Source organism: Crinia signifera, chromosome 3 (assembly GCF_055691185.1).
Source record: "Crinia signifera chromosome 3, ASM5569118v1, whole genome shotgun sequence".
In the NCBI taxonomy this organism is placed as follows: Eukaryota; Metazoa; Chordata; class Amphibia; order Anura; family Myobatrachidae; genus Crinia; species Crinia signifera.
The window spans coordinates 259,740,825-259,760,218 of record NC_139219.1 but is presented as its reverse complement, the minus strand read 5'-3'; the positions used below and the strand labels follow the sequence as shown (position 1 = coordinate 259,760,218).

At 45.2% G+C, this 19,394-nt stretch overlaps 1 protein-coding gene across 4 annotated transcripts in view; it reads right to left on the bottom strand.

Annotated features, from left to right (window-relative positions):
- The window catches only part of ERICH6 (glutamate rich 6), a 57,810-nt gene extending 39,082 nt beyond the window's left edge, over window positions 1-18,728 (bottom strand). For 2 of the 4 annotated variants that reach the window (XM_083177956.1, XM_083177957.1), the window contains exons 1-7: window positions 18,574-18,728; window positions 13,035-13,119; window positions 6,710-6,789; window positions 4,743-4,811; window positions 4,600-4,658; window positions 4,395-4,520; window positions 4,056-4,157 (exon numbers count right to left, since the gene is read on the bottom strand). In XM_083177956.1, the coding sequence (XP_083034082.1) occupies window positions 4,056-4,157; window positions 4,395-4,520; window positions 4,600-4,658; window positions 4,743-4,811; window positions 6,710-6,789; window positions 13,035-13,119; window positions 18,574-18,604 (552 nt within the window). In that variant the 5' untranslated portion in view covers window positions 18,605-18,728. Of the gene's footprint in view, window positions 1-4,055; window positions 4,158-4,394; window positions 4,521-4,599; window positions 4,659-4,742; window positions 4,812-6,709; window positions 6,790-13,034; window positions 13,120-18,009; window positions 18,313-18,573 lie in introns of those variants that run through there. The other 2 variants (XM_083177959.1, XM_083177960.1) reach the window with 2 other exon arrangements.
- Window positions 18,729-19,394: the final 666 nt, after the last annotated feature.

Below are 19,394 nucleotides of genomic sequence, written 5' to 3'. Positions count from 1 at the left end.
GGCGCGTGGTCAGACCAAGTAATTGGGAGGATGTCCACCTTGGTGGTGTGCTGCAAAGCCCATTTATCACATAGGATGAAATCGATCCTAGAGTACGTGTTGTGTACTGGGGAATAAAACGTATATTCACGTCCGGTGGGGTAAGAAGTTCTCCAGGTGTCATAGAGATCGAATTCTAGCAAGAGGTTGCGGAATGCTAAGGACATGTTATTGGAGGAAGATTGGCCGGTGTTGGGGCGTCGGGATTTGTCCAGCAAGGGGTCTAGGGTCAGATTAAAGTCTCCTAACAGTATGAGGGAGCCTTTGGCGGAGTTCCTAACTAGAGAGAGTAGTTTGCGTAGGAAGGGGAGTTGGTTGGAGTTAGGAGCGTATATGGAGACAATGGTCGTCAGCTTGTCCTCGAGGAGACCCGTCAGAATTAGATACCTGCCATTCTTGTCTGCTATTTGGGATTGATGGACAAAGGAGGTGCGGCTGCTAATCAGGATTGCTACTCCATTTCGTTTGGATGGGCCGTTAGCATAGTAGGCTACGGGATAGTTCGAGTTCTTAAAGGTGGGGGGGTTGGGGGAGGCAAAATGTGTCTCCTGGAGCGCAACCACATCCGCCCTTTGCTTGTGAAAATATGTAAGGGCAAGCCTGCGCTTATTGGGAGAGTTCAGACCTTTAACATTGAGTGATAGGAACTTAGGCATTCAGGGGCTTAGGGGGGTACGATAAGGGTGGAGGGCATCTGGTCTGGTGAGGGCTAGGGCAACAGTCTCTGCTATCCATTACAGGGAGGGGAGGGGGTGGGATGAAAGATGTGGAATAGGGTGGGGACAGAGAGCGAGGGAAAGAGTAAGAAAAAGGGAAAGGCAAAACAAAAGGGTCCAGTAATTGGGCCCGCATGACTACTGCAGGGGAGAAAAAGGGAAGGGGAAACTCGTGCAGTAGTAACTAGAGGTTAGGGGGGTGGCCTGTGTTTTGAGCGGGGAGAGAAATCAAGGCCACCACTCATAATTATACAAACAAATATAAACATATAATGGGGGGAAAACCAGCATATTATAGTGTAATAAAACCTGAGAATATTACAAAGAAACCATTTGACACATCTAAGTAGTCAGAAGTAGATAGTATAAGATTATGATAAACTGTCTAATGTACTATCAAATACCATAACATATAACTAACTAAAAATAGAAAAAGTTACAACTATAACCATGGGACTAGGCGTCTGACGCCCTACTTTGCTAAACAAATAGAGAAAGTATACTCATCGCTAAGTCCTCATCCCGGTGGAGGAGGAAGCAGGGGGGGACGACCGTAGGGTCCATGGATCAGCAATTATGAACAAACGTGGGGAGGGACAGTCTTTCAGGTGTCGGACCATTCCTGGCGCATGGGCTGCGGGCGTCTCGGTTCTGGAGGTCTTGTGATCGAGATGTCCCATTCCAGTAGGAGCTTGATCCCCGCATCCAGGGAGGATATGGTGTACGAGGTGTCATCATGGTATATTATCAGTTTGACTGGGAACCCCCAGCGGTACCGGATATCCTGGGATCTTAGTGCCGAAGTGATGGGGGCGAATGCTCTCCTGTTAGCCAGGGTGGCGGGGGAGAAGTCCTGAAACAGCTGGAGGCCTCCCAGGACGTCAGTGTTCCTTTGCTCACGTGCCGCTCTTAGTAGCTGTTCTTTTATCGTAAAGAAGTGAACTCTGAGGAGGGTATCTCGGGGTAGGTCGGCGGAGACCGTCTTGGGTCTGGGGAGACGGTGTATGCGGTCGATCAACAGATCCTTGGGATCTGTGGAGGGGAGAAGTTTGCGGAAGAGGGAGACGGCATATTCTTCAAGCTCGGAGTTGGCCACAGAGTCGGGTATGCCTCGGATTTTCAAGTTATTACGTCTGGACCTGTCCTCTAAGTCCGCCAGCTTGGATTTAAACTGGGTGATCTCCTGTTGTTGTTGATCGTATGAGGATATCAGGTCGTTGTGGGACGCAACCAGTTCTTCCATTTTCCGCTCTAGGTGGTCTGTTCTGTCGCCTATTGCCACTAGCTCAGTTTTGACCTCTCGAATGGCTAGTTTGAGATCTTTGGCTATCTCAGCCTGGAATGCCGAGAAAACCTGGCATAGGGATTTTACCGTTACCGGTTCATCTGAGTTTGCGTCTATCCCTGCCACTCCAATTGCAGGGGTAAGCTCCTCGGTTACTCCCAGGGGGGAGGGCATGTGCTTCGGGGGGGCTAGAATGGGGGGCAGGGGTTTAAGAGGATCTCCGCGAGGACATGGAAATTTTTGCCGGGACAGCGTCCTTGGGTCTCTTAGCGGGCATGTTGATATTGACGGCACAAAGGACAAAGAATTAGGATGCAGTTAAAGGATGGCACCGTGGGGGTGTTTGACTCAGGCTAAGAAGGCATGGTAGTTGCTGGAGTTCCGGTATTAGGTAGTGGCAGCCATGAAGTCAGAGTGATCACATTTATGCAAATAGGGATGCAAAAATCTGCGTTAGATCCACTAGGGTGTGCTGGAGCTGCTATAGGACCTGTAACAGGTCAGTTAGAGATTAGGCAGCGTGGACCTTTTAGTATGGTAAGTGATGAATAATAAACGCAGTGCAAGCTTAGTTCACAGAAAATTCAGGTGGGGGGGTAGTGTAGAAGGTGACAGGATCCACAGGCAGCTATAAACCAGGGATGAGAAGTGCAGCCTTGATGTGAAATATAAATGGCACTCTCTGCAGCAATCTCAATCAAAGTTTGGCACACTTAAGGAGTCAGGAGCTTTGCCAGGTAAGTCTCAGACTGGGATAAGCAAAGCAGTACCAGGGGTAGTTCAATCGCAGGAGATTGTAGATTGGACTCAGAGGGTGTACTGTGTATGCAGGTGTAGCAAGATGGCCGCCGTCATTACTGTGGTGCTGATACACTACAGCAGCAACCTCAGAGCAATCTCCTCTTTTAAATATAAATGCAGGGCTTTTGGGTGCCTCTGGAGATATCCCCAGGCGTTAGGGAGAGAAGGGGGAGCAGTACAGTACCTCCGTTTGCGTCGGCGGGTCCGAATACCCGCGATCGTCGCCCTGGAGCTCCAAACCCGGCAGGGCCTCCAAATTTAGGTCCCGGCTTTTCCCGGCGGGTAGGCCGCAACCCGCAAAAACGTCCAGAGACGCTTCCCGGCTCCGCGGCTTCTCCCAGCAGGGTGCCCCGGTGGTCGGGTGCAACAGGGAGGTGGTCAGTGTGCTGCAGGGTAATTTTTAAGGGCTTTATTGGGGAGTTTTGTGGAGAGCTCTCAGGAAATGCAGCTACTCCAGGTCCCGGTCAGGCCACGCCCCCATCCCATGCTATTTCTAACCTGTACTGTATCCCGCATTGTATCCAACCTTTTCTATATGCCGCACTATAACCAGCCACACCAGAGCACAGGAACGCACCTTAACACCTGAGCAAAGGAACTCAGCTAAACGCCCAAGTGCAAGACAGCACCCAAACACTGTATGTGCATGGGACGTGCGGTCGGACCCGACGGGGACATCAAACACATCCAATTTGGGCCAATTTCTCAGACCGATCCGTCGGGATTGGGTGAAATCGTCCCAAATCAGAAAAGTATATGGGCACCGATAGATAGATAAATAAATGTTGGTGCAGACCAAAGACCAAGTGACAAATTAAGATTTATCGCACACCAGTGAGCTACTGGGGGGTCATTAGTAGTTCTGATTTTCCAGTTTTTAATTAGTTAAGAAGGTGACTAAAACCATCTTTTATTGCTTTAAAAGTTTTAAACTTGCTGGCAATAAAAAAATAGTTTAATATTGTTCCCTGTTTTATTTCTCTTATTACATGATTTGCTGAAGTGGAGTGTACACCTCTGATGCTTAGCACAGCTGACTTTGGGGATACCCATGATATTAAAACTTACCATTAAGTATTTTACTTATGGGAGGAAAGCAGAGCACACATGCAAACTCCACACAGTACTGTACTGTATGCTATAGCACTTTGTCGCCCATTGATTGATTTTTTCAATGGTCCAAAGTATACATACACAAGTATATGCATTATTACCTGTTCAGAGCATGCCCTTTCTGTGGTATATTCTAAAGGAAATGTCTTCAGTGGTTTTCCACAGAATTCACACAGTTCCTTCACGGACTGGTCCCTTAGGACCTATTGTAGAAGAGCAGTATTATCCCACAGAGTACAGACAATTACATCTTTGGCATATTATACGCATTAAGAAAATGTTATATTGCTTTAATTTGTTGATTTGGATAAATATTTCAGCAGTATGGAATATGATGTTATTGCAACTGTATGTCACAAATAACAGATGCTGCCTAATTAAATATATACTATTAGCCAACGTAAGCAGTAATTACTGATACAGTATCTCACATACAGCACCTGCATTATAGCCAGCAGCCTGTCATTTTCAGTAGATTCTCTCTTGTATGCCAGGATAGTGGGAGGCCCAACGCTTGGCAACGTTTTTAAATGTTGCTGAAAATATGTCTTGTAATCAGATGAGAACTACAAAGAAGCATAGCAACATGGTAAAACAATGTATTAGTCATGTGACATATGAAAGAGGAAGGAGACAGCTCTTTACCTCCATGTCACACAGAACGCTGAGCTCACTGAGGTCTTCCGATAAAGAGGAGTACACATCTGTAAGCAAAGTATGAAAGGAATGCAGACAATCTCATTCTTTTTTCCAATAGAACTAATTATTTATTTTAATCTCTTCCTTACCTTCCTCTCGTTCAGTCATGGCAGGAAGGTCTGGAGTTGGAGGACTGATACTTTCTGCAGTCTGGGCTACTATAAGCGAAATTACAGATTACAGCTCAAAAATAAAAGTCACCAGTTATATACAGTAACTGTTACTACACTCAGTGGTGTGCATTTATGTCGGAATCAGGTCTGACAACCAAATCATGAAATAACATTGCTCCACATCTGCTTCAGCCAATTCACAGTGGACATCCTCCAAAAGATAAGCTCGCAAATATGAACTGACCAAACAAGTTAATCTCTTAATTCTAGGGCAGCGTTTCATCTCTGACACATGAGCTGGCCACACATCTGTATCTACCAATTCCTGCGCACTGGATGATCTCTCCCACATGATCTGGTCAAACAGCAGTAGCTATCACATTCTGGTTGGTGTATAATCTCATACCTTACCACTGGGGTAGCCAACTCCAGTCCTCGAGAGCTACCAACAGTTAAGGTGCGTACACACAGGGCAATATGATCGCTGGCAATATATTGCTAGTAATATATTGCTCAGCAAATATATTGCTCTGTGTCCCGTCTTCATCTGCGACCAGAGATGGTCGCAGATGAAAAGGACACACTGCCGGGAGAAGAGGCAGGGGAAGTCGCTGGTTGGAGGAGCATGCTCCTCTGTCCAGCGACCATTCAGGGGCTGTAGATGAGAGCGCGCACCCGGCGATTTATCGCCGGTGTACACTCCAATCGCTGGCAATTTGGTCGCTCAGCGACCATATTTCCAGCGATATTTGCTATAATCGCCCCCCGTATGTAGACACCTTTAATGTTTTCCAGATCTCACAGATTCACAAGTGAAGTAATTAGCTCCACCTGTGGATCTTTGAAAATGTGTCAGTCAGTAATGAGTGCACCTTTGCAGCAGCTGGGTTGTCTGGAAAATGTGAACTGTTGGTAGCTCTCGAGGACCGTAGTTGGCTACCACTGCCTTACAACATACAGGCTACCGAAACACTGCCATCTGTTGGCAGCAAGTGAAACTACATCTAGCTTTCAGCTTTAGCATTTGCTTCGAGGGGGCTTACTAGTTGTCCATAAGTAAAAAAAAAAAATTATTATTATTATTATTATTATTATTATTATTGTTGATACCTTGGGCACGACCCTGCTCCTTAGAAAATAAGACAGCATACATAATGCCCCTTTCCCACTGCAGCTAAAAAACGGTAAATTGCCGATTTTCAGCGCAATTTACCGTTTTAAGGCTGCAGTGGGAAAGTGCCAGAGTTGAAATACCGTTTAAAGCTAAATGGTATTTCAACCCGTTTTTTAAGCAGAGTCCTACACGTTAAAATAAAGTTTAAGAGGCAGTGGGAATGCCTCTTAAACGTTATTTAGCCTCCAGGCAGTCCCAGTGCCTGATAAGAACTAGTAATTCTCACTTTGTGCATGTGTAATGAGTGCACGTGCATAATAAAGAGCCGCTCATTACATATGCGCATATGTAATGAGCGGCTCATTATTATGCTTGTGCACTCATTACATATGCGCAAAGTGAGAACTAGTAGTTCTCATCAGGCACTGGGACTGCCTGTTCCCCGAATGGACCCTGCATGGACCCCCGCTGCCTCCCCACTGCCCTGCATCCCCGTGCAGGTAAGTACAAGGGGAGGGGAGGTGGGGGCACAGGGCAGGTACGGGGGTTAGGCACTCTTTACACTTGGGGGGGGGGATTAGGCACTCTTTACACTGGGGGGGGTTAGGCACTCTACATTTTACACGGTTCACTGCAATGGGAATGGTATTTAAATGGTATTTAAACGGTAATCTGCTGCAGTGGGAATGCTAAACCGTTTTAAATACCATTTAAGATTACCAGTACTTTAAACTGGTCTGCAGTGGGAAAACAGCATAAGATAGGCCATACAAAGTAGACAATGTGGACATGTTTTTTAATTAAATTAGAAAATACAACATTAGCTCACCAGATTTCTGTAGATGATGCTCATGAAGCCAACTTGTGTCAGTCTGTAGAGCAACTGGGATTCCTAAGGATGGATCAACTCTAACAAGGCAGAAATACACAATTCAGTAGTCTTGCAGATAAGTGAACAAATAAACATGGAGGGTGGGGGAGGCCTACAGCTCCCAACAGAAGAAAGCTGCCTACCTGCACATAAGGAAAAAAGGTCATGGGATATGTGCCTACCATTGTGTAGGACCTCATCTAACCTGGAATCACCACCAGCCTGTGCCAAAAGTCATGGGATATGTGCCTAGCATTGTGTAGGACCTCATCTAACCTGGAATCACCACCAGCCTTTGCCAAAAGTCATGGGATATGTGCCTAGCATTGTGTAGGACCTCATCTAACCTGGAATCACCACCAGCCTTTGCCAAAAGTCATAGGATATGTGCCTAGCATTGAGTAGGACCTCATCTAACCTGGAATCACCACCAGCCTTTGCCAAAAGTCATGGGATATGTGCCTAGCATTGTGTAGGACCTCATCTAACCTGGAATCACCACCAGCCTGTGCCTTGTTGACAACTGGGGTCCATGGCCTCATAGGCTCTTCACCAAACCCTACCATCAGCCCAAAACAACTGAAATAGCGACTCATCGGACAACACCATACAGTATGCTGCCATTTTTCCTAGGCCAATTAATAAGCCCAAAGGAGGTGCTGTCTCCATTTTCATAGTGTTATCAAGAACACCCAGAGGATTCTTTCTCCCATATCCCATAGAAGCTAAAAAAGGCTGCACCGACCTGCTGGATATGTGCCTAATAGCTCATGTATTAAATGTGATTTAAGCCAGTGTTGCTTCTCCAGAGTTAGGGTGTTCTGGACCCCCCCTACACAAACTATAAATCTGCGGCCTTCCTCCCATACTTACAAAGGCAGTGATGCATTCCTTGATACCTTTCTGCAATAGAGGTGTGGTCTCACAATAAGGGACATGGCTACATAATTATAACCCCATTTCAAATTGCACCATACAGAAGCAAAGTCTTATTCACATTAAACTGCTCATATTACACTACACAGTAGTGCCCTTTATAGAAATTACATCACACAGTAGTGCCCCTTATACACATTATGCTACATATTAGTAGCCCGTATATATTCTAAACAACATAATAGTGCCCCTTATACACAAACTTTACAGTAGTAGTGCCCTATATACACATAATGCCCACAGTAGTATGGCGTTGTGTGAGATACGTCTGAAAGGGCATGTGCAAATTTACTTTATATGGGCAGTAATTAGAAGTACATTTCATGCTGGGTAAAATCCTTGACTGTATTTTCACCAAGTTTGAATACTTATAAGAAGCATAAGCGAGATCAAAACTGCTGCAACACAAAGCACATACAGAAAAGGTGTGTGGACTGCTCATTTCATTTATATTTGTTTTATTTATTTTTTACCGCTGGCATCAAAAAGCATAATATGCTTTTAGAAAATACATTAAGCAATTAAAATGAATGATTATATACTGTATGGGTGGCACAAAAATTTTGATTGTCCAGAAATTGTTACCCTTTTAACATAGGCATAGTAAGCGCACAGACCTCAGTGTCCACTTTATTGAAACACTCATACGGGAAATGAGGCAATGAGGTGGAAAAACATCTGCATACATATATTCGGATACATAAATATGATTAGATCTCATTAGGGTAACCTTGAAGTTCCCTGTAGCATGATTCTGAGAAGATACAACAGATGTTAATTTTCTTAAGCTGTAAACACTTATCTGACACTAATGGTTTTGTGTACAATTTGTTTTCATTGTTTCCTTGTGAGCCGAACAGCAGAGTCCCCGCACCTGTGTGTTCTAGTGGTTTCAAGAGTGCCAGCATTTCTGTTACTGATCCTGTGACACGGATGTGATTATATCACCGCAATGTAAGTCTTTGCACTTTCATTCTTGTTTTGGTTGCACTGCTTCTGTACTATGGGGCTGATTCTAACCGCTTGCTAAGCATCGCTGTTTCGCTGATTAACAAGCGGGTAAACACCCCCCCTGTATCCCCTCGGTAGCATACCCCACAGCATTAAAATAAAATAGAAAAATAGACTGTGCAGGCAGGATTATACAGTACAGATCTGTACTAAAATGTCTAAATTGAATGTGTACACGGCACCATGTGTTTCACTCCTGATTGAATAGAAAGTAAATCACACCATGTGTACACTACTTATAAGGTATTAAAGCAAAAAGTGAACACATCCAGTGCTGGTAATATTGCCCGTCCTTGTGACTGTGCCTGAACCTGTTGCCTGGTGATTTCTACGACTAATTTTATTGGTAGATCCAATACTGTAGGTGTTCATATGGGTGCCAGATGACTCACCGACAGTTGGGATTCCGATGGTCATTTATCCGACATCGGAATCCTGACTGTTACGGGATCCCAACTTACAGGCCCTATTTTCCTTTGTGGGGTCCACGACCCCCATAGAGGAAAAATAGAATAGGAGGCGAGTGCAGTGAGCCCGCAGAGTGGTAGACACAGCCAGCTCACAAGGGGCTTGAATGCACTTTTTGCCCTGACAGGCTTCTGACAATCAGGACTCCAATGTCGGAGAAACAACCATCGGAATCCCGACTGTCGGGCCTTATACCGTGCCCATTCATATAAGAGCCAATGGTGTGATAGAGGTCAGTCCGCATGACAGATAACTTCAATTCTTCGATTGGTTCTGTTGATAAATCTGCAGTGTCCAGATAAACTGTCAATAGGTCGACAACCAATAGGTTGATGTGGTCAAAAGGTTGAAATGAAAATGTTTGACATGAGTTTTCCACAATTGTTTTAATTTTTTGGGACTTTTCTCATACTTTATCATTCATGTGAAATACAATTGAGAACGGTAAAGTGTGCCGACAGTGACACCAAAAATATGTGAAAAACTCATGGCGACCTTTTCATGTGTTTCCCTTTTCCATTTCAACCTTTGGAGCATGTCCACCACGCTTACGTCAACCTTTTGACCCCGTCGAGAGACTCTCAAGGGCACGGTCTTAAGCCCCATGAATATTAGACACAAAAGATGTTGATCAGAAGGGCGCTACTGAGCGATATCTCTTATACTAGAGTATACACTTCACATCATTAAGTACATGTTCAGTACGGATGACGGTGGACCTTGCTAACCAGGGCCATGCTGATATTTCAAGTAGCGTGATAAGCGTTTGACACTTTTACATGTATAGATTTGTGGACGTTATCAGTAGCTCTATTTTTCATACAGAAAAATGCATTATAGATTTATTGGTCCTTTAAGTGATGGCAGAACTCCCAGACCATACCAAGGACACCAGAACTGTGTACTAGTAGATATTAGTTAGCAGCCCGGTGCCCCACCAAAATGACAGAACAACATAACAGTCATGTTAGAGCTGAAATGGAGAAACACTTGAATTGTTCTGACAGGTGCCAACTAGGGGGTTAACTTGAATTCACCCCACAGAGATGAGGAGCAGTGTTAGTCTTTTCTTATACAGGATTATTTACTTGTATAATCCCAGGTCCATACACACTGGGCAATTATGCCCAGTGTGTATGGTGCACGATGATGGGGAAAATAGCTGGGCTAAAAAAACACTCATTGCATACACACTCAGGGCCGAATTTGTGCCTAGGCACGTGAGGCACCGGCCTCAGGGCGGCACCAATTAAGGGCGGCAGGCAGGCTAAGATTCTGTTAAATAGCAGCATGGCACAGCGGGTGGGCAGCAGCGAGTGACAAGCGCCGCCGCCGCAGACATGAATTATCATGTGTAGGCGGCAGCGCCGCTCGTCACCCGCCACTGCCCACCCGCTGTGCCATGCACATTACATCACCGCTTAGTGGCTGGGTCCGACGGTCCCCCTGCGCATCCGGAAATGTCTCAGACTCACTGCTGCCGGCGCCCGCCCATTGGCTACTCTACACACACAGTCTATTGGCTGCTGTGTATCCAGCAGCTGAGCTGAGCGGCGCGCAGATCCTCCTTGCGCTCAGTCAGTTACAGTGTGTGAGCCGGAGAGAGACTGACAGAGACAATGTGCTAATCACTGTACTAATAAGTGCCTCCCTCCCTCCGGGTCCTCCGTACAGTGAGCAGTCCAAAGTGCTTAAAAAAATATTGAGGTGGGCTACAGTTACATTTTAATGAAATATAAATAACATTGTATATACATATATGATTACATTAAAATAGGAGGGGGGGGAGACAAAAATGTTGTGCCTAGGGGCGGCCTGACCCCTAAATTCGCCCCTGTACACACTGATAGATTTCCTCCTGCCCAGTCATTTTCCCCGGGGGTGGACAGCTTTCCATAGCAGGAGGCTATGTAAAGCCTTCCACTCCCTCGCTCATCTGCTGGTAATACCAGCAGATGAGTGGCGTCTCTCAGCGATGATGCCGGGGCGTGCAGCAGCGCTCACCGCTCATTGCTGCCTCATACACACTGGGAGGCTTTTATACAGACAAGAAAACTGAGCGGCTTTCATATGAAAGTCACCCAGTGTGTACGGGGCTTAAGAGTACAAAACTGTAAAGTTTATTCAATGGGGTTCATTTACTGGGAGTTCTATTGAAGATGGAATGTCGCTATGGGCAACCAATCAGAATCTAATTCTTAACTATTTAGCACCTTCTAGAGCAGGCATGTCCAACGTTGGCCCTCCAGATGTTTTGAAACTACACATCCCAGCATGCTTTGCAATAGTTTTAGCATTCTCTAATAACAAAACTGTGGCAAAGCATGCTGGGATGTGTAGTTTCACAACATCTGGAGGGCCAACGTTGGACATGCCTGTTCTAGAGGATAACAGATACGGTGTAATTATTAGCATTACTGTCTCACAGCACTCAGGTCATGGGTTTGATCCCCATTTTGGCTCTAACAGTGCAGAATTTGTATGCTTGCGTGGGTTTCCGGGTACTCTGGTTTCCTCCCATACTCCAAAAATATACAGGTAGGTTAATTGGCTCCCTTATAATTAACCCAAGAATGTCTGTGTGTGTGTGTGTACATGTGTTATGGAATATAGATTGTAAGCTCCATGGGGGCAGGAACTGATGTGAATGTTTAAATATTCTCTGTAAAGTGCTGCGGAATATGTGTGCGCTATATAAATAACTAGTAGAAATAATAATAATAGTATTAAAAACCCTTTTTATTGTTAATCCTGATGTTTTACCGGGGAAAATGGTATTACCCCAGATGTGTGTGTGTGAGTGTGTGTGATTGTATGTGTGCATGAATGTGTGTCATCCACCCTGAAGCTGGGAGAACTACTGTACATCTGGAGCCTCTCAGCAGCCCCGAAACACTCAGCAGCTTCCTCCGCACTGGTAAGATGGTGGGGAGTCCACCAGGAGCCTAGAAGACCACTGAAGAGCACCACTCAGGTAGCATAATTTTTTTTAGTAATTAGAGATTTTCAGCACTGAAAACCCAATGCTCAGTTTTAAAAAACTGGATACAGTGGGTATGGGCTGCATGCATACCAGTGGTAATCCAAAACTTGTTGTTACCTTGCTTTACTCCACTAAGTACTTTGGGCCTTATTCTAGTTCACTCTTTCTGACAAAATCCTTCTTAGGTGGACAAAACCATGTGCACTCAAGGTGGGGCAGATGTTACTTGTGCAGAGAGAATTAGATTTGGGTGGGGTTTTACTTCAAAGTGAGCTCTATATTGCAGTGTAAAAATAAAGCAGCCAGTATTTACCCTGCACAGAAACATAATAACTCACACAAAACTAATTCTCTCTCTGCACATTTTACATCTGCCCCCCTGCAGTGCACATGGTTTTGTCCATCTAAGAAGGATTTTGTCAGAAAGAGTGAACTAGAATAAGGCCCTTAGTTTGGATGGCAAAATACCATGAGGTCTATTTATAGTTAAAACTCTTTTCTATGGCTTTTTTGCTGGAGAAATTTGCTATTGTTGCTTCTTCTTATTTAGCAACATGGTTACAACAGAGAAATCAATGATGTCACTTGCAGCCTTTGTATTTTCTCAGTTTACTGTGTCCCTGTATGGGAACTACATAACAACAAGTGAATCGTTACCTATAAAAGACTTTTGAATTTCAGTGACACTATGCCAGCCTGCAGGTGAAGTAGGCAATACAGATTTTAAACCAGTGCTGCGCCTATATACATAGACCACTATGTTTCTCTTATTAGTAATAATAGCTGCCATTACGTATACAATGAAAGGCTGAGTCACGGCAGACTGTACAAGAAGAAAAGAGTAGTGTTACAAGACAAAACTGTAAATAATGTTACTATTCTTACGCAGTATGGGATGTCTTCTGTTCTGTGGCTGAGGGTCTTTCCTCTCTTCTTACTGACCTGATTACTCTAGGGAACAGTGCTGCCCCTGAAAGCGGAAACATATTACAGCCAGGAACAAGACATGTTTTAGGATTAACTTTCCTAAATATATCATTTCCATATAGCAGGCATTGTGGCCCTCCAGCTGTTGTGAAACTACAAGTCCCATCATGCAGTGCCACAGTTTTGCTATTAGTGAATGCCAAATCTATGGCAAGGCATGCTGGGGTGTGTAGTTTCACAACAGCTGGAGGGCCGCATTTTAGACATGCCTGCCATATAGGATGATTCACCTATGGTCAGTGGTGAATTTCCCATTAGGCACATGAGGCACGTTCCTAGGGTGGCACTTTTTCAGAGCGGCACTTGGTTGCTTGTTTTAGTACTGTCAGACTGTATTTACAAGTAAAGCCCCATACACACTAGATGATATAGTAAAAAATATCGCTCAGAAGGGTCCTTCTTAATAATATATTTTACTATATCGGTGTCTGCAGTGATCAGCAAATGAGTACGGGGCTTAACTGCAAAATATCTTCATACCGCATCTTGAGTATTAATGGGCAAACTACCCATGCAAGTGGTCCTACTTAGTAAATATACATACATAATTTAAAATAATGAAATAAAATAATGAAATGCTGTAGTTCTTGGGTTATTATTATTATTATTATTATTATTATTAATAATAATAATAATAATAATAATAATAATAAGAAGAAGAAGAAGAAATGGTCAATCATCAAATGAGGGCTTCAAATCAATTAAATAAAAGAAATAAAACTAGACAGAAGAGTGGATCCATTACTGTTGTGCCTTGGGCACCATGACCCCTAAATCTGCCCCTTCCTATGGTGAGGAGTAAATGTATGCATGAATATTTGAATATACAGGTACAACCCCGATTTTCCGGAAACCGATGGTCCAGAACCTCTTTTAATCCGGACGCATCGGGTGCCAGGGGGAAGGTAGGAGTTAATGTGTTTTGTCTGTAAAATAATTTGTGGGAGGGCTTAGGACGGCAGCAGAAGCAGCAGGAGGGTTTAGAAGGGAAGTGGGAGTGTATTGCAGTGCGGAAGGGGATAGTAACGCTGCGGGGATGGGCGGCGCCGTGCTGATGAGGTGAGGTGAGCCTGAGATGCGCTGCGGAGGCTTGTAATCATGATACAAGCTGCGGGGGGTTGGGGAGGGGGGAATCAAGCTGCCGCGGGTCACGCTGCAGGGGTCTCCCTGCATTCAGGCGATAAGCACAAACAGGGGTCTCCCTGCATTCAGGTGATAAGCACAAACAGAAGGTAGCAGACTATCTTTCAAAGATTTTGCTTCGAGCGGGCTTACTAGCAAGATATATATTTATAATGGCGGTAAACCCATGTGTAACAGAAGGCATGGCAGTGATCTAGATTCTACAACAGCAGTACTGCAGGATGAGAGAAACCGGCTTCACTATTCTCTAAAACAGGGAACCTTCGGCCCTCGAGCTGTTGTGGAACTACACATCCCAGCATGCATTGTTACAGTTTTGCTATGTGGTCATGCGACAAATGTTGCAGGGCATGCTGGGATGTGCAGTTCCACAACAGCTCGAGGGCCGAAGGTTCCCCATCCCTGCTCTAAAATGTTACAGTAACGTATGTGTTATAGAAGAAAAAATAGTCTGCGTCTGACCTCTTGCACGTACATCCTGCTGTTTGCGGTATGCAGCAAACTAAAAATATAACACATATACCAGGCGCTGAGCAATATTCAGTTGAATAAACAGTTATGTGAATGTGGCTGCTCATACCTTGAGCAGGATATAATCAATGGAAAAAAGTAGTAGTGCTATTTATCAACTACTCTATGCTTTTTTTTTTGTATAGCATTTACAGTATATATTTTGTATATATCTTTTACCATCATGTCTAGTGTGTATGGGGCTATGTAGCTAACCAGGGAGCCTGGCAGTAACGAGCTCATACAGCTGATTGCTCCTGATCTGCAATGGGTGTACTGCGCACGTATGGGATGTATGATGACAAATGTCTTAGCTGTCTTATTGATGTAGCGGAATGTGGAGCCTGACAGGAATAAGCTCTTGTAGCTCTGTATTTCGGATATGACAGCCACTGCTGGGGTGCAGGTCTGGTGAGCGTGATGCTCATCAGTTTCACAGACCTGTGTCCTTCCGGCTCTGCATGGAGTGTATTTAGGATATGTCTCCCTAACAAATAATGCTAATATTAATGCTCAATGGTAGTCATCTTCAAGAATGGTTAGTTGGTGGGATAAAAGCAGGGGCGTAACTAGATATTTGTATGCCCCATAGCAAAAGTTTGTAAGGGCCCCTATGTACCAACTAATGGTGCAAAATGTATATAGCATATACAACTTACACAGTATAGATGGGCCCCCTTCAGCTCTGGGCCCCATAGCAGCTGCACCCCTTGCACCTATGGTAGTTACGTCCTTGTTTCTAGATAATATGACTCACAGTAAGACGTATCAATATGCCCCCGTTTCGTGAAGAAGGATTTGGAAGAAACTTTGCACATGCTGCACCGCAAGAGACCCATCCTCACATTGAAAGACTACACCCTAGTTTATATATGGGGGGAAGGGATCTTGGACTGGACACCCTCAATACACACACATCAAGAGGTGCTATCATGCTGAGACCTGTAGTTCTACAAATAAAATAAAAATACAGTTCTGATGTACACTCTACAAAACTTATAATAAACTCTATCTAATATTGAGCAATATGGAGCAGGGCCAGCGTTACTATTAGGCAGCTGTAGGCAGCTGCCTATGGCGCCGGGATCTGGGGGGCAGCACCGAGTCTGCCTATGGCAAAATAAAGGACATGATTGTTGTACTTAATGCAAGTGGCGGCTGTGGAACACCACCTTCACACTTTCACTCGAGGGGCTAGAAAGTGGTTATTGGTGGCAGTGGTTAGGGTGGGGGTAGGTTGGGGGGTAGTCGGTTGAAGTTTTTACTAGGGTACACCAACCCTGATATCGAGGTTCTTGGTATATTCATTGGTCAAGAAATACTAGCCCACCAACCAGCATCTAGGTAACCCCATCTCTGGTGGGTCCCTAATACTAAAGGGGTATACATACGGTGAATTTAATTTCTATTCAATCGAATTGTACGGCGACTTGTACACATTCGATTTGGACTACTTTATATAGTCCAGATCTGTACTATATAGTCTTGCGTGCCTAGTCTATTTTTCTATTCGATGCTGCGGGGCCGCACATCAAGATCAAATCGAAATGGAATCAGTTCCATTTCGATTCAATTTTGCTTATATAAGCAAAATCTAATAGAAAAATAGGTAAAATCAAACCGTGTGTACGCACTATTAGTGAAAATGGGGTGCAGACAGTAAAGATGGCAAAAGCCAGTCACCGCAGGGCAGCACACTAGTGAGACGCTAAAATGTTATACCCCTTCACATCGCAAATGCCAGTTTGCAACTAGGATTTGGACACAGGTCCATAACGGGAGCTGACATCAGAAAGGGGGAGGGCAGAGTGGTGGCGTGTCATCGGAGGGAGGAGGCAGCACTAGAAACTGACGCTGCCTCCTCCCTATAGTGAGAACGGGACCCGGGTCGCTCGATCAGATTGCCCAGCAACCCTGGACTTAGATCATTTCAAAAGGTCCTTTCACACCACACGTCCATGTCAGGAGTTTGCGGGGTGGGCCATGGTGGCTGCACGATATCACATACAGCCACTGTGTCCCAAAATATGGTAGCCTGGCGACTGGCTTCGCGTATCAGCTGCACAGCCAGGGGGCTACCAGGGGTGTATTTATAATGGGTACAGCAATTTTTAAAATATTAGTGGCAAAAGCAGGATTTTTAGAGGGGGGTTTCCAAATGTAATCCAGAATCTCCCACTCTGCAGTGCATTGGAGTAAATGAAGGAGTCTGGAGGTTTTTTTTAATTAAATAAGTTGGTCAGGAAAAGGTTAAAAATATAATAATAATAATAATAATAATAATAATAACAACAACAACAAACATAATAGACCCAGTACTGCCATTTCTAAGCTCACAATCTCCCACTTCATGGTAAGGCTCCTATCTCTTCCTCCTGACAGCTACTCTCTGGTCCATTGCGATGTTTGAAAGATTAGATCCACACACACAGTAAATGAGGCAGAAGAAGCTGGTACACTAGGCATGGGCAGCAGCTCTGCTCTGTCCTGTACACTGCATGATGTGGCGGCAGCTCATTTAATATATAACAGTACTATTGTTGTCATAATTTAAGGCACTTGCCAAGAGGAGGGGGGTTAATGGTACTTCCTCATCTTTGCAGCCACGGAACTTACGTATCGTACGGCGAGCTGCAAAGGTTATTTTCGTGGTCCACACCACCCTCCTGTGTTCATGCCATCATTTATTACTTTTTGTAATGTTGTGGTGAGCAAGGCGGAGCAAGCCACCGAGTCTGAAGGATGGCGAGCGTGCAAGGGGACAATCACGAGTCACGTAGCGGCTAACGTAACTGGGGTAAGCGGTGGCCCCAAAGACGAGGAAGTACCTATATTACTAGTATGATTAGACTGAGGGGGAGGGTAGATTTTTTTTTTTGGGGGGGGGGGTTGCTGCCTTAACCAAGCTAGTGTGGCCAGACCCATCTGTGCCTCTGGCCAGCCAGGGTTAGGGATGGCCATTGACCCATCCTACGTCGATGGTTGCCATTGATGGCTTTTAAGGCAGGAGCCATGGATGGCTATAAAACATTCTATTGACGGCCATCAATGGTTCCCGCCATCGCTTATCCACGCATGCGCAGAAGAACGGTGCGGGTCGCGCCGCCAGGAGGTGCGCGCTTGCGCAGTAGAGACCAACTTTACTTGGCTGTCACTCTGTAGTTTTCTTCTGCGCATGGGCACGCACCTCCGGGCGAATTATGAGTGACAGGCTCATTACCTAGCGGCAGCCAGCAGCAGCGCGACTCCAGACCACTGCAGTTCACTCCACTCCACGACGTGACCCGCTCGGCTGCAGTGAGCGAACGTGCACATGTCCACACAGCTCATCCGTAGCACAGCACACCCAGCCAGGTGGCCAATCGAAATGCGTTGCCAATGAGTCGACCAAGACCACCCTGTGAGTGCCGATCATCGCTGGCCCTGGCAATAGAAGGCAAGACGCTGCGGCGCAAACTGCAGTGACAGAGTGAGATGACAAGTGGTAGTAGGGCAGCAGCAGACAGTGGCAGTGAAAAAAAAAATAATCACCATCGGTTGCATAAAACTATTCAACCCTCGCCTATCAATGCCCAAAACATCGAGAAAGAGGTCCCGACCATCGATGTTTTGGGGACATCGATAGTCGATGGCCATCCCTAGCCAGGATGTGTCTGTGAGCGAGTCCGGGCAGTGACCGGCAGTATCTGATCACTGGCAGCCACAAGTCAGGGTGTTAAAGCCCCAGCTCGCCCTCGGGTGTCGTGTGCTGGCATGTATAGGAAAGGGTGATAACGGGACTTACTGGGCTCCTGCTCCTCCCCGGCACCCTCCATGCTGCGGCGTGTTGTTACCCGGTCACCAGGGCGACGCTGCTCGCTGTATGCGGAAGCCGGCACTGCGCATTAACCCTTTATGCCCCGGAGGGATGGTGTCCAGGCTCTGATTACTTGCTGTCATTTGGAGAAACAGATGAGTATACAGATACTGCGTCTCTAGGACTATGTAAAGTGTTTCCTGGCCTGTGTTTTATGTGGGGAATATAAAAGATAAGTGTACAGTATATGTCTTCCGGTTGTGTATCAGGTACTTGATGCAGTTTGGGTGGAAAATTAAAATAATAACAATAATCATTTGTAGATTTTTACAAATTACAAACGAGCACTAAAAAAAAATTGTTACACCTAATAAGGGGTCCAGATGATATGTGGACAATATCTATGCCGACAATCATTTGGTCGACACCGTATGGTTGACATGTACAAGGTCGACATAGACAAAAGGTCGACACATGCAAAAAGGTCGGCATGGCAATGGTCAACACATGCAAAGATTGACAGTTTTTCTCCATTTTTTCCCCGGTACTTTATTTATTTACAGTTTCTTATATAGCGCAGCAGATTCCGTTGCGCTTTACAATAGTAGACAGTGATAAAACAAACTGGGTAACAACAGACCGACTTGGAGGTAGGAGGGCCCTGCTGCAAGCTTACAATCTATAGATAGTGGGGGTATGAACAGGTGTGGCTTCCGTGCCCAGGAAGAAAGCCTCACTGGTGTGGATGATATTACCAGGGTTTTTTTAGAGCACGGTGTCCGCCATGGAATAGTGTCCAAATGAAAGAG